The sequence below is a fragment of the Pteropus alecto genome, unplaced genomic scaffold (genome assembly GCF_000325575.1).
Source record: "Pteropus alecto unplaced genomic scaffold, ASM32557v1 scaffold113, whole genome shotgun sequence".
NCBI lineage: Eukaryota > Metazoa > Chordata > Mammalia > Chiroptera > Pteropodidae > Pteropus > Pteropus alecto.
Genome location: NW_006433949.1, coordinates 7,261,753 through 7,274,591, shown reverse-complemented (window position 1 = coordinate 7,274,591; position 12,839 = coordinate 7,261,753). Strand labels below are relative to the sequence as shown.

The 12,839-nt window shown below is 54.9% G+C and overlaps 2 protein-coding genes across 2 annotated transcripts; both read right to left on the bottom strand.

Annotated features, from left to right (window-relative positions):
- Positions 1–918: 918 nt before the first annotated feature.
- Positions 919–3,073, bottom strand: SDF2L1 (stromal cell derived factor 2 like 1). Its single transcript, XM_006908658.3, has 3 exons — positions 2,760–3,073; positions 2,220–2,416; positions 919–1,323 (listed from the first exon to the last, which is right to left on the bottom strand). The coding sequence occupies exons 1-3, from the start codon at positions 2,944–2,946 to the stop codon at positions 1,042–1,044; spliced, it is 666 nt and encodes a 221-aa protein (XP_006908720.1). The 5' UTR covers positions 2,947–3,073; the 3' UTR covers positions 919–1,041.
- A 4,026-nt stretch (positions 3,074–7,099) lies between these two features.
- Positions 7,100–11,426, bottom strand: CCDC116 (coiled-coil domain containing 116; the record flags this gene model as incomplete). The annotated part of the gene is made up of 4 exons (XM_025044473.1): positions 11,016–11,426; positions 9,693–10,256; positions 8,978–9,589; positions 7,100–7,807 (listed from the first exon to the last, which is right to left on the bottom strand). Coding segments are annotated over exons 1-4 (1,956 nt in total), but the record flags the coding sequence as incomplete, so codon positions are not given.
- Between the last annotated feature and the right edge of the window lie 1,413 nt (positions 11,427–12,839).

Here is a 12,839-nt window from a genome sequence, read left to right as displayed (position 1 = left end):
TAGCACTGGGGAGCAGCTGCAAATACAAATGTTTTGTTCACTTGCCCTCCACTCACCTGCTGTGCGGCCCAGTTCCTAACAGGCCACCAACTGGTACCCGTCCACTGCCAGGGTGTTGGGGACCCCTGCTCTACAGTAGCTCCCTTAAGCCCCTACCCTCCTACACACACCTGGGTGGTTAGCAAGTCCAGGAAGACTGTAATCTCCACTATAACCTCTAGAGGTCACCCACACACCAGCAGAGTTGTTACTTTTTTTTAGTGCCTCCTATTTATTGTTCCTGTCTTTAAGTTGTAATGCTGTGCCTGCCCAAATTATGCCTCTTTCTTTCAGGAAGCTTTCTCAGATCTCTGCAGGTAGCAGTTCTTTGTGTTTATCTTCCTTTGTGATATAATTTGAAGTTTTGTCATTTCCTTGGAAGGTCATAGTGGGGGCCTGAGATGCCACATGCCTATGCAGGCTGGGGTGTGTGGGGTGCCATTTGCATCAAAAGTGAGGGAAATTGTGATGCTAATTTCCAGCAGATGGGCAGAGTTCCAACACTTAACAAGTGTTAAGACTTCTCACAACTGCCAGGAGAATGAGGGGCCTTACCTCAAGGGATGAGGGGTCTGGAATATGTGTGCCCCATGTCTGCTAGCAAGGAGTGGAGCTCCCACTCCTGCTGAGGCCCTGTCCCCACTCTTAACAGGAAGGTTCATGAAGCTCAGGGGTTGGGGAACAGGGGGCACTTGGCATCAGACTAGCTAAGGGTTACAGGACAGTGTTGGAGAGCATAGAAAAGCATCAAAAAAGTTTGGACAGGTTCAGCTGTCAGGCTGTGCTGGAGGCAGCATTTTTGCACTTAGGAAGAGATGGTGAACTGGGTCAGGGAAGGCTGGCAACTCCTGGTCACCTTCTGGGCTCACACCAAAACAGTCACAGACCAACATTCTTTAATTAACGAAGGCACTTGAGAATTCTTACAAACCCAAAGTCTCCACCAAGAGTGGCCCTGCAGACTCCTTACCCTGCTACCCTCCATCCACCCATCCATGGCACTCAGAGTTCATCGTGACTTGCAGAGGGATCCACGCTGGGCTTGATGAAGATACCTTCCATGGCCTTCCACATATTGTGTGTGTTAGCACTGGGCATGCCATGTACCTCATGCTGCCCACGGATGGGGCTCCCATACTGCTCGCCGGTGACTGACAGGAACACAGAGGTGCCCATGTGCTGGAAGCGCACAGCAGCTTCTCGTTCCCAGTGTTGCCCTGAGCAGCGCACCATCCACAGGTCAAGGTCATCACCCTCGCCATCTTCCCCAAAGGCACTCACCTCCTATGGGTGCAGAGGGTGGGAGGACAGTAGTCACTGCAAGGGCACACTGAGACCCTTGTGGTCACTTGCCTGACAGCAGCACTCACATCCAGGGCACTGGGCCTCAGATCTTTCCCTGCACCTCTCTAAGCCTCAGCTTTCACAGCTGCAAAATGTGACAGTACAACTCCCACCCCAGCACCCAGTAGTACCTCCTCAACACGGGCTCTTCAAATACATGCATGCCCCATCCCATCTGTATGGGTGGTGACCACTGGCCCCTACAAAGCCAAAGCCTCTTCTCTCCTCCATATTCCTCCATCCTAACCTCTCTGACCCTCAACGAAGCCCAACTCCTCAGGCTGACAGTCAAGGTCTCTATTTAGCTCATGCTTTTTTTTTTTTTTTCCTGACAACACTCCAAAAGCACCCTCTGTTGCACCCCACTCCCTCCCTAACCTCCCACCCTTCCTCACCCCCTACCCAGTTCCAGTGAACTCCATGCACAAGCTCTTCCCCAGGCCTGGAAAGACTCCTCTCTGTGGTCTAGAGGACTCCTGCTTATCCTTCCAGAACCAGCCTGAATTCCTCCTCCCCTGCAGGGTTTCTGTTCCCCACCCCAAAGCCCATGTGGATCCCCCTCCTGGGTCCAATTTGCTCCCAGTTGTGGAGCTATCCAACAGAGTCAGATCACTCTTCATTATCTGCCTCCCGGCTGAGCTGAGAACTCCAGAGAGCAGGACTCTGTACCAGTCACCTCTGTATCCCCAGAGGGGGCGCTCAGTAAACATTTCTGAATTGAAATGCCTGTTGCACCGAGGCAGCTAAGGCTGACAGGGTGAGAGGAAGAGCCAAGACTCTGTTTGCCCCTCAACATACACCAGAAGCTTCTCCTGGGGCTGAGGGAGGGAGCTCACCTGGTTGTTGGACAGCGGCGACGGAAAGTGGTGCGTGTGCAGGTTCTTGCCGGTGAGCACGTGCGTCAGCCTGACCGCCTGCCCGCAACGCACAGGGGACCCACGCGGGCACCCGCCCTCCGAGTCGCCACGGATCCGCCAGTAGCTATTGGCGTCATCAGACGCCTCCACGCCCGTCACCGACTGTTGGCCGCTTCCTGAGGGGCGACACCCCAGCCCACACCCGGGTCGCTGTCAATCCCGGAACTCGCCACCCTCGGCCGGGACACCATAAACTTTCCCAGACAACCTCAACCCTGGGACCCCAACTCTTACCCCCAGCCTCCATCCCTGGCCCCTGGCTGAACTTCAAGTCCTTTGGCCCGCAACTCCAGGATGATCCTCCCTGCCCCCAATATCCCTCCGACCCCCTCCAACAGGCGGTCCTTGTCCCCCTCAGTCCACCAACAACTCCAACCAGATGACCTTCAGACCCCTGGCTCGCAGACCCCCACTACCGCCTCGCCCCCTGGCGATGCCCCAGTCCCGGGCCCCGCGCACCGGATCCGTATTTGATGTCGTGCGAGTGCAGCCGCACTCGGTGCTGCGTATTGAACAGCTTCAGCACCGACCCGCAGGTCACGAACCCAGCGCCGGTCTTGGCGGCACCGCCGCCCAGCACCAAGAGCGCCAGCAGTAGCCCCAGCAGCGACGCTCCAGCAGCTCGGCGACGCCCCACGCTCCACATCGCCCCAGCCGGGCTCTGCCAGCTCGGGGCCCACGGGTCGCTTCCTTCTCCGCTGCTGACCAATCCAGCTCTGACAGCCCGTTGTGGCAGCCAGTTGCCGGCCTGCACCGCGCTTCGCCTGCCCTACCATTGGGTCGGCGTGGGCGGCACCTCCTCCAGCTTTCAAGAGCGGCGGCTGGGAGGAGGCTGGCGACACGAGGAGGGTTTTGATTGGTCCACGCTTCCGAGGACTCACCAATGACTACCAAAGGAAGCTCCAAGCGGAGGCAGCGTTGTCCCCGAGCGGCCTAGGTGAGGGGCACCCCACCTAGCGGCCGCTGAGCCCCTGCTTACCAAGCTCCCTCATCCTAGATCCCTGAACTCTCAATCATGGGCTTTCCCCTCAGACCCTGGGTCCGCAGCAGCACTGTCTCGAGGTTGTTCCACAGCTAGATTTTGTGGTCATAAAGTCGACAGATTTCAGATACTGAATCCCCTGGTCCTTCAGACCCCAGAATTAACTAATCCCCCAGTCACTTCTGCCAAATCGTCATTGTCTCCTTTCTTACATTGAGTCACTTCAGTCACTGGACCCTGGGGTTTCTGAATTCCCGTGACCACTCACGGACTCTTTCTAAGGCACTATGTCCGTTGGGCAGCAGAGCGGGTAGCAGGGAGCTGTGGTGTTAAGGATAACAGTGTGTTCTCACTAGGAAGCCTCAAAGCTGTCAGGAAACCAAAAACCTGGGAGACCAAGTGACTGTAGGAACCAAATCTGGATGAATGTGTCCCCTTAGTTTCTTACATGTGCAGGTGCCAGTCTCACGGCCTTCTCAGTCTTCGAGGGTGGGAAACTTACACCACTGTTTATTTATTCATTAGTGGAACTTTTTTATGTTAACTTCACTCTGGGCCCTGTGCTGGGGCCTAAGGGGAACTGGCTCTGGGCTATATTACCCAATAGGCTGACAGCATATTATTTTAGGGTTTTAATGTTTAGTACTGTTTTTATTTTGAATTACATATGGCATGGGGCACCTTGATCTTTCCAGAGCTAGAGTATCTAAAATAGCTAAAGGTCAGCCCTGGATTTGGCAGACTCTACACTTGAGGGGCATCCAATCCAGGGTAGAGGGATTAGAGTACAATTTGGGAAGCAATGAATGCGTCCTGTCGGACACACTAACAAACTTTTCAAACTTAATATGTCCAAAGCGGAATTACTGGTCTCCTCCCTCAAACTGCTCCTCCCCCAGGCTTCCGCATAATGACACTTCCAGTCACTAGTTGCTCAAGCCCAAAACTTGGGATTCATCTTTGTTTCCTCTCTTTACTGCACTCCTCACATCTAATCCAACACGTTTTGATGGCTCTGATTCCAATATGAGTCAGAAATGTGAGGCATTCCTCCTGCATCCCCCATCACCACCTTAATCTGAACCACTCTATTCTCCTCCAGATATCTGCCACTATCTCCTAACAGATTTCCCTGCTTAGTGGGGATACTCGGTCCCCACTAAGACATTCTCCACAAAGTGACTTATGCCTTAAAAAGCATAAATCAGATCATGCCAGACCCCTGCTGAAAGTCACCAACAGCTTCCCACTGTACATAGGACCAGAGGTTGGTGAGGACAAAGCAAGTAATCTCTCTGACAGGCAAAGAAAGGATTCATAGGACAATAGAGACCTGAGAACTAGAGTAGGGGATGACAATGTGGCTCTCCCTTGCTTCTCTTGGGGGCTTCATGGCTTCTCCTAGCTGTTCCTTTCTCCCACCTCCTCTACAGAGCACCTTCTCCAACTCACCCTATAGGCAGGTGCACGGGGCCAATTATGGCATCTCCAGGGCCCTCCACTTCCTGGCCACAGTTTGTCTTCAGCTCTACTTGATTCCAGGAACAGCTTAAGGTACAATCAGCCAAGACATGGAGTCCATTTCCCCTCTCCTTGAATCAGGGAAGGCATTGCAATTCACTTTGACCAAGAGAACACCGCTGAAGTGCTATTTTGGGATTTCTGAGCACAGGCTGCAAGAGCAGAGGTAGTTCTTGCTCCTTCTCTCTAGGAAGCCAGTGGCTGTACCCTGCACCATGCTGTAAGGAAGTGTAGACTAGACAACTGAAAGCTCAGGGGCCACATGGAGAGAGACCCTGGAAAAGGAGAAATCATGTGGAACATTCCAGCCTCAACCCAGCCCCCAGCCGAAAGCAGCCACATGAACCACTCTGCCTACACCTGTGCCAGCTGTCAAACCCCAACATCATGACAAACGGTTTGAAGCCACTGAAGTCTCAGAGTGGTTTCTTACACAGCAGCAGATGTCTGAAACAGGACCTAAGGTCATGTGTCTCTAGTACCATGTGCCAGTGTTTCCCAAAGGGGCTGTTTCTGCCCCAGGGACAGTCCCTGGACATGTGCCTCTAAAGCTGAAATGGGGATATGTTCAATTCTCCCTTAAGAACTTGGCAACGGGACCTGTGAAACTGGAGGATATCACAGCAGTTGCTGTTTCTCAGAGCCTTAGGGTCCCCCTTCTTGGCTCCTTTCTGCCATCAGGAATTCTTACCTTTCTGCAGAGACATGGAAAATGGCTGCTTCACACCACCCAGGCTTGTCTTCAGCCTTCAGTGCAAACTGAACCAGAATATCTCGGTGCATCTCAATTGTAGGCTTCTGGGAAAGAACCTGACAGGCTTAGCTTAGACTGGGATGTACCAATAGGGCCAACCAACAGTGGCCAAGTGATATGGCAATAAGGTATGAAAATGGCTGTTGTGGCCCCACACTGCAGTGATGGCGGCAGTGGGTGGCCTCAGGAAATGGGTCTTATGAATTGAGCATGTACCCTGAAAGAATCTAGTCAAAAGAGCTCTGTGAAGAATGGTTGCCTGACCTTCCCTCCCCCACCTTAGGACCCTGGTCCCTCTGATTGGCAGTAGAGCAAGTCTTCCTCTCAGAATCACAGGGCATGGGTGTAGGGTGGAAGGTTCACCCTGCCTGGTTTCAGAGGAAGCTCTACAGTTGTGCCCTCACTTGTGGGCCACTGAGCATAGTCAGGCTCGGTGGAGCAGGCCTGGCCTCTCTGCCCCTGGGTGGGCTCAAGGGGAGGCATGAGAGACCTTCCAGGCTCCCCCCAATGGCAGCCTGCACAGTGAGGCAGTGTGGAGCACCTAAATGTGTTCTCTCAGCTGTGGGGAAAGGGTGGGGATGGGCGAGAGGTTGACTTGGTCCCTGGGTGAAGAAGCCCGAACAGGGGAGCAAACAGGCTGTCCTAGGAAGGCAGAGGGAACGACGGTGCTGAGCTTGTGGCACAGGAAGGCAAGAAGCCGTAGGAGAATATTGGAGATGAAACCCACCATGCCTACAGATCTTTCTAGAGAGCGCCCAGGGCCGCCGAAGAAGGGGTAGTCATGTGGCCAGCCTGGGGCAGCCAATCCATAGCTTGATTGACCAGCAGCCCCCATATGACCTGTCATGAAACCTCCAGATTCAGGAGTTGGAGGTGGAAAATACAAATTTTGAAGACAGGTGGCCATGGGAGCAGCAGGAGAGGGTGGTATCTCCGTCAGAACATGAGGGTGTAGCACATCAGAGAGAGGAGGAAGCCACCATGGCAGAGGAGGAGCCCCCAGGAAGCAGGAGTCACGATGCACAGGGCCCATGATGAAAGGGGACTGTGAGCCCTGAGAGACTTGAAAAGCCAGGAAGGTCCAGACCAGAGTGAAAAAAAAGCCACAAGCCAGGGACTTGTGTTCAACAGAGCACGTAAGATCATGGAGCTCAGCACTAGCAGCTGTCATGAAAGGTGCTACTACTCAAGGGCACCTGTGCAGGTGTGTGGAAGGGAGACTGAAATCTCTAGACAAGAAAACTGCTCTATCAACACAATCTTTATTTCTCGCTTTGGCAGGGGCCAGCTGGGCGGGGGCGGGGGCAGCATTCTCATGGAGCAGGAGGAGGAGCAGGAAATTCAGTGGCTTAGGAGGCCTCACTGAGGGTCTCCAGGGCTGTCTGAGGAATGACTGACCTCAGCCACCCCTTGAGGCTCAGGGGGCCTCTGGGTCTCTCTCTCGTCTCCAAAGAAGTCGTAGTTCTTGTCCTCACCCTCGTCATTCTCGTCCTCCTCCTCGTCCTCCTCGTCCTCCTCCTCGTGCTCCTCCTCATCCTCCTCCTCCTCATCCTCCTCCTCATCCTCCTCCTTCACCTCCTCCTCTTCCTCCTCCTCATTGCTCTGGCCCTCCTCCACATCTACTGCTTGCTCATGCTGGTTGGAGCCCACGCCAGTAATGAGCTTGGGCTCCAACAGGCTTGTGGGCTCCTGCTCCTCAGCTGTACTCTTCTCCTGAGGGGTGGGCAGCTGGGAGCCCAGTGACTCAGTGTGGAGGGAGGGCTCTGCAGCCGTCTCCTGATCCACGACCGTGGCCGGCTTGGGCAATGTGGAGGGGGCTTCCGGGCTGTGCGGGGAGGTGCTGGGGTGGGCAGTGCCACGGTGGGCAGCAGAGCGCTGGGAAGTGCTACGTTGGGAAGTGTCGCGCTGGGAGGCCCGTAGGGACGTGGGCCGAGACACTGGCTGGGATACCTGCTGGGCCTGCTGGGCCTCCTCCAGCTTCTTCAGGAGGCAGCTCCAGTTAACCTTTGAAGACAGGCGGATGTGGGAGCCCTTCACCTTCTTGAAGCCCAGGAGGAGGTCCATGAGTTTAGAGATAAAGCCCAGCTGCTTGGTGAGGTTCCTCTCAAACTTGTACTTGCAGATGAGCAAGGAGACAGCCTGCTCCATCAAGTAGTTGACAAGCTCCTCGTACCAAGGGTTGGAGAGATGGGGCACGGTGGACGAGATGGAGGGCAAGGTCTTCTTCTTCACGAACTTGTAACTGGGGCTCTGTGCAGCAGCCAGGGAGGGAAGGGAGACACATCATGTCACTCCTCCTACCCTGGGATGTCCCTCACATCCACAGCTCCCCACTTGTCACCCATATGGACACCACACCTGGCACACTAAAGGTACAGCCTCGACACATCTGCTCTGCTGTTCCCTTTAACAGCTGAGCACAGGTCCGGCATGTTTGCCAATCTTCACACTTACCACACCGTCATCACATTGGCCACACCAGTCGGCCTAGGGCAAGGCCTCCGACCGCAGTCACAGTGTCAGCCAGACTGAAGTCTGGACAACCTGGACTCTAGCAGGTTCTCACCCAGGCCAGGGTTCAGAGTTGGGAAGCATGTCTGGGACTTAATGGGTGAGAGGAGGGTTGGAGGCTGTGCTGGAGACCTCCCAGGGTGAAGCCACCTACAGCTCCATACTCTTCCTGGGCGACTTCCTGTCATCAGGGCAGACACACTGGAGCCCTGTCCTAGGCAGCGGGAATCAGAGTGTGCTAGACCTAGGATGCAAGACCCCACTCTGGGATCAGGCTACTGTCCACAAGGGACAGGACCCTCCCCACATGGGAAGGTCTCCAAGATTCACGTGCAAATGTTAAAAAAATACCCAGAATTAAAAATAGCCTTTATTCATCTTTGACAACACCTGGCAATAGCTAGGCCAGGGTTCTTGGTCCCCCATCAGCTTGTCCCTTGCTCTGGTGGTTTCCACAGTACAGGGCAAGAGACCTGAACCATGGGCATCTGCCAGAGACAGTGGCCATTAGGAATGGTGGCTGAAAGGCCCCTTCCCCTGCAAACCCGTCCCTAAGTTCCCCGGCTCCACTCTTGAGATTTTCTTTGGATACAATGAAGAGAAAGATAGGGAGAATTTTCTTATCAAGGAGGTGAGTGATGAGAACAGAGGGAGGTGGTAGGAGGAGAGAGAGTCGGGGGGGACAAGTGGAGCTGTGACCTCGGTGAGGTGGTTCTGGCTAGAGGGCACTTCCACCTCAATCTTAGGGGTAGGCAAGGTGATGTGTAGGTTCTGCCAGGGCTGGGCCCTCTGACTGGAGCTCAGGGGCCCAGAAACAGGCACGGGTGATCTCTGTACTTTAGGGTCCTGGTCAGGTACCTCCTGCCTAGGAGGGGATAAAGGAACCTTGGACTCTTCTGTAGGTGTCACCTGGAGCCGGAATCTGGTGGCTCCTTGGGTACTAGACATGGGGGAACCACCTTCCTTGGGTTTTCCCCCTCCTTTGGACTTGATGCTCTTTCTGTGAACCATTTTGAGGCTGGAGGTCGTGGTAGGAAGGGAATAACTATAGGGCTCCTCCCCTTCGGTGAGTGAGGCCCCCTCAGAGCCTGGCATGACTTCCAAGTTGGGCTCTGTGGTGGGCTCCCATTCTGATGGGAAGAGAGGGCAGCCGTTTTGGCGGCGGGCACCACTGAGCTTGTCCGCAGCCTGGTTGACCACATTCTGCAGGGCAGGGAAAAGGCGGTGCTCAGCCAGGAAGTCCAGGGTCCGATGGGGCTCGCGGAGTGAACAGTAGCCAGGCAGGTCAAAGGATGTTGGCTGGCTCAGCAAGGACTTGATCTCCTTGTTGAACTCTCGCTTGAGGAAAATCAGCTCCCGCTCTGTAGGCCCCAGATCTGAAACTTCAGGCGTGCCTGAGCTCGAACCCAGCAGGCCTGAGAACCAGGACAGGGGCTGCTTTGGGGTCCACTGGCTGCTGGACTGGCTGCCCATAGAGTCCCACAGCAGGGAGTCCCTCTGGGAGGACTGCCCCAGGCTTTTCTGCAGAGAGAAAGGAACTCTCAGAGGTGTCCAGGAGGAGCCAAGCCAGGCTTGGCCCTGGCCCTGGGCTCCATCCTACCCACCCCATGGTCCCAGATCTCACCCCTCTGTTTTCCAGCCGTAACAGCCGCTTGAGGCTCTTTTCCTGCAGGAGTTTGTCCCTCCTAGGTGGCAGTGGGCCCAAACCGTGGTAGCCCATGTCACTGTCTCGGCTGTGGGAGCCCGGCCAGCCAGCTGTGAAGTTGCTATGGGAGTCAGACATGGAGCTGGAGCAGGATGGGTAGTTGTTGGGGTTCCCAATGCAGAGGCTGGGCCGGACACGGTGACGGTGCATGGTACTGAGGCTGGGCCGGGCACGCACCCGTCGCCCGCCCCTTGGCACCTCCACTGGGTCCTGCACCTCCACCAGTGGCACCCCTGCCTCTGTCTTCATGGTGGCCATGCGCTCAGTTGCCTTCTCCACCACGGTCTGCAGGCTGTCCAGCACCTGGCCCTCAACAAGGAAATCCAGGAAGCTACCAAAGGGCCGAGGACCCTTTGAGTTTCGGCGGTGGCTGTGGAGCCCTGAGCTGCCCGAGGGGCCGTACATTGACGGTGGATGTGGCACGTGGCCCAGCTTAGAGGCTTGCCCCATTTCCGGGAATGCTGGCTTCTTATGCGGCTGAACCTGAGTAGACAGGCATGTCACAGTGGGCTGAAATGCCCCACAGGAGGCAGGGTCCCCAGGGTCTTCCTAGGGTACCAGGAACTGGGTAGGGAGTGAGCAGTGGAAGAAACTCTGTTTTGGAGTCAGGCAGCCTTGGGTCTGGACCCTAGCTCTCCCACTTTCAGGCTGTGTGACTATGGGCACAATGGCCCCTTTCAAGGTCCAGTTTTCTTTTCTGCAAAGTGGAGATCTATTTAGGATTGCCCTGAAATTTCCCTGACACATACATTTCACATATATTTCACATACACAAGCCCTAACCAGGGAGTCTGAAAGCCCGCTTCTGTCCTCTCACAGGGTGTGAGTGGGTAATCACGAAACCCCTCTAAATCCCACTTGGGCTCCTCATCTCTAGAGTAGGCCAGCCCTGTTCCACTGCTGGGCTGCATAGAACACCTATGGTCCTGAGCCCTGCACACCCCATGACTGCTTCTGCAACTGGACCCCTAGGCCCTGAGCAGACCCTATGCTCTCACTTGGGGAGGCAGTTCACCAAGCCCTCCCAGGCCACTGGAGGTCAAGGGGACACAGGGAATGAAATTGATGAGGACTAGGACCCAGCAGGGGGTCAGAGGAGTGATCAAAGAGATAAGGACATCACTAGGAGGCCCAGGCAGGAAGTCAAAAGGAAATGAGAAAGGGGGGCAGTGATTAGGGGCGCTGGAACTGGTGAGGAACACAGTGGGGGTCTCGGAGTTAGGCTTTGCTGGGCATACTTACCCGGGCCAAGTACGTGGTATGGCCGGCCTCATCGTCTGCCAAGTATCCCGAGTGGTGGCGGCAGCTGGTCATTATGCCAGTAACCCGGCCTGCTGCCCAACTTCTCTCTCTTCAGTTCTGCAGTGCAGCCATGAGTTCCTCTCTGCTACTGGCAGGGGGATGGTATGAGGGTCCCCTCAGGCCTCCATGAGTTTGAGTCTCCCTCTGTCCATCTGTTGGATACTGCATCAGTGGTCCAGGGGGCCACAGGTCCTTCGTTCCCCACAACCTACGTCCCTCACGTGTCTGGCCTTTTCTCTGCTCGGAGTCCCCTGGGCGTCTGCGCACCATCTGTGTCCAGAGTCGTCGGGGGCGAGGTCCTGTCTCTGACCATTTCTGACCCTCTCCCCTCCCAGACATGGGGCACCCTGGCGTCCGTCCCTGGCCCAGAGCCCATCCTCTCACCAGAGTCCAAGCTTCGCTAGGAGTCAGCCAGAGCGAGGAGAACTTGCTGAAGGGCGGCAACACTGGGCTTTGGGGTCGCCGCAAGGCAGATCCCCGCTTGCTTATTTGCATGCCGCGTCCTGATTGGCTAGCAACGGGCCCCTCATCCTCTAGCTCCCCCGACACAATTGTTGGGGGCGGAGCCCACATTGGCCCCTCCCCCATTTTATCGGGCTCTGTCCCTTGTTCTCGGTGGGAACTCCTGGCTGAGCTCTGAGGCTGAGGCTCTGATCCTTGCTCCACATCTACCCTAATGGGAGGCTGAGGGTCAAAGCCACAGCCTATTCTAGTGACATAAGCATCTTCCTTGGCTCCTCTCTGGTCATGGCATTGTCCTGGTCCCCCTGCTCTCTGTCTTCTCTCCACTATCCCCTCGCCTACTGTGAACAACTTCAGGGTCTGTCTTGAGCCCTCTCCCCTCTGTAGCCTTCCTGAGCGCAGTGAAAAAGGTCCTGGCTCTAAGTCACAGGTCGTTTCAGTTCCTAACTCTGCTGTTTCCTGCCTGTGTAACTCAACCTCTCTGATCCTCTGATCCCCCTCTGTAAATGAAGTTGAATATCCTTCCACGTGGGAGTATGAAGATTAAATCTTCATACAACAGATCCGGCATCCCATAAAACCCTTTATATGTTGCCTCCTCTCCTTCCTCCCCCATTTGTCTGGTAAACTTCTCATGCACTCCCCATCCCAGGTGTCACCTCATTGGAGAAGGCTTCCCCAAAGGCTTGCCACCCCCAAGAATGATCGCAAACCCCATTCCAGATTCTGCCACACCGTTTTGTTACTTGTTCACCAGTAATATTAAAATAGGTGCTCAATAAATGTCAACTTCCTCTTTCCAATCTTCAGACACCCAGGGCCTCTGGCCTTTCCAGGTTCAGCTTCCCAGTAGAGAATGACGGTTGAGGTCTGACAATTTAACAATAAAGTTTGAATATAACAGTACTTATGCCAAGAGCTTGGTGAAGGGCTCTTTGAGGCCTCCAATTCTTACACTGCCCATGGTAGTGGATATAATTTGTTATTCTCAAGCTTGGCTCTATCCTCTCTGCCTCTGACAGAGGGGACAACCAGGGCCTTGAGGACTGGAGCAGACCCAGATGCAGGCCCAGGGTTTCGGAGGCCAGTCTGAGCTCTACTACTTCTAACAGGGGCACTTTGGGCAAAGACACTTCCTTTCTCTGAGCCGCAGTTTCTTCAAACAGCTTGGTAAACAGGAACAATGTTACCAATGTCATAGGCTGGACACGAATACTGCACTTCCATTGGGAAAATCAAGACAGCTACTTTAGAATGGAAACCCTAGCTATTAACCATGTGACTGAGTATAGATGGGTAGGG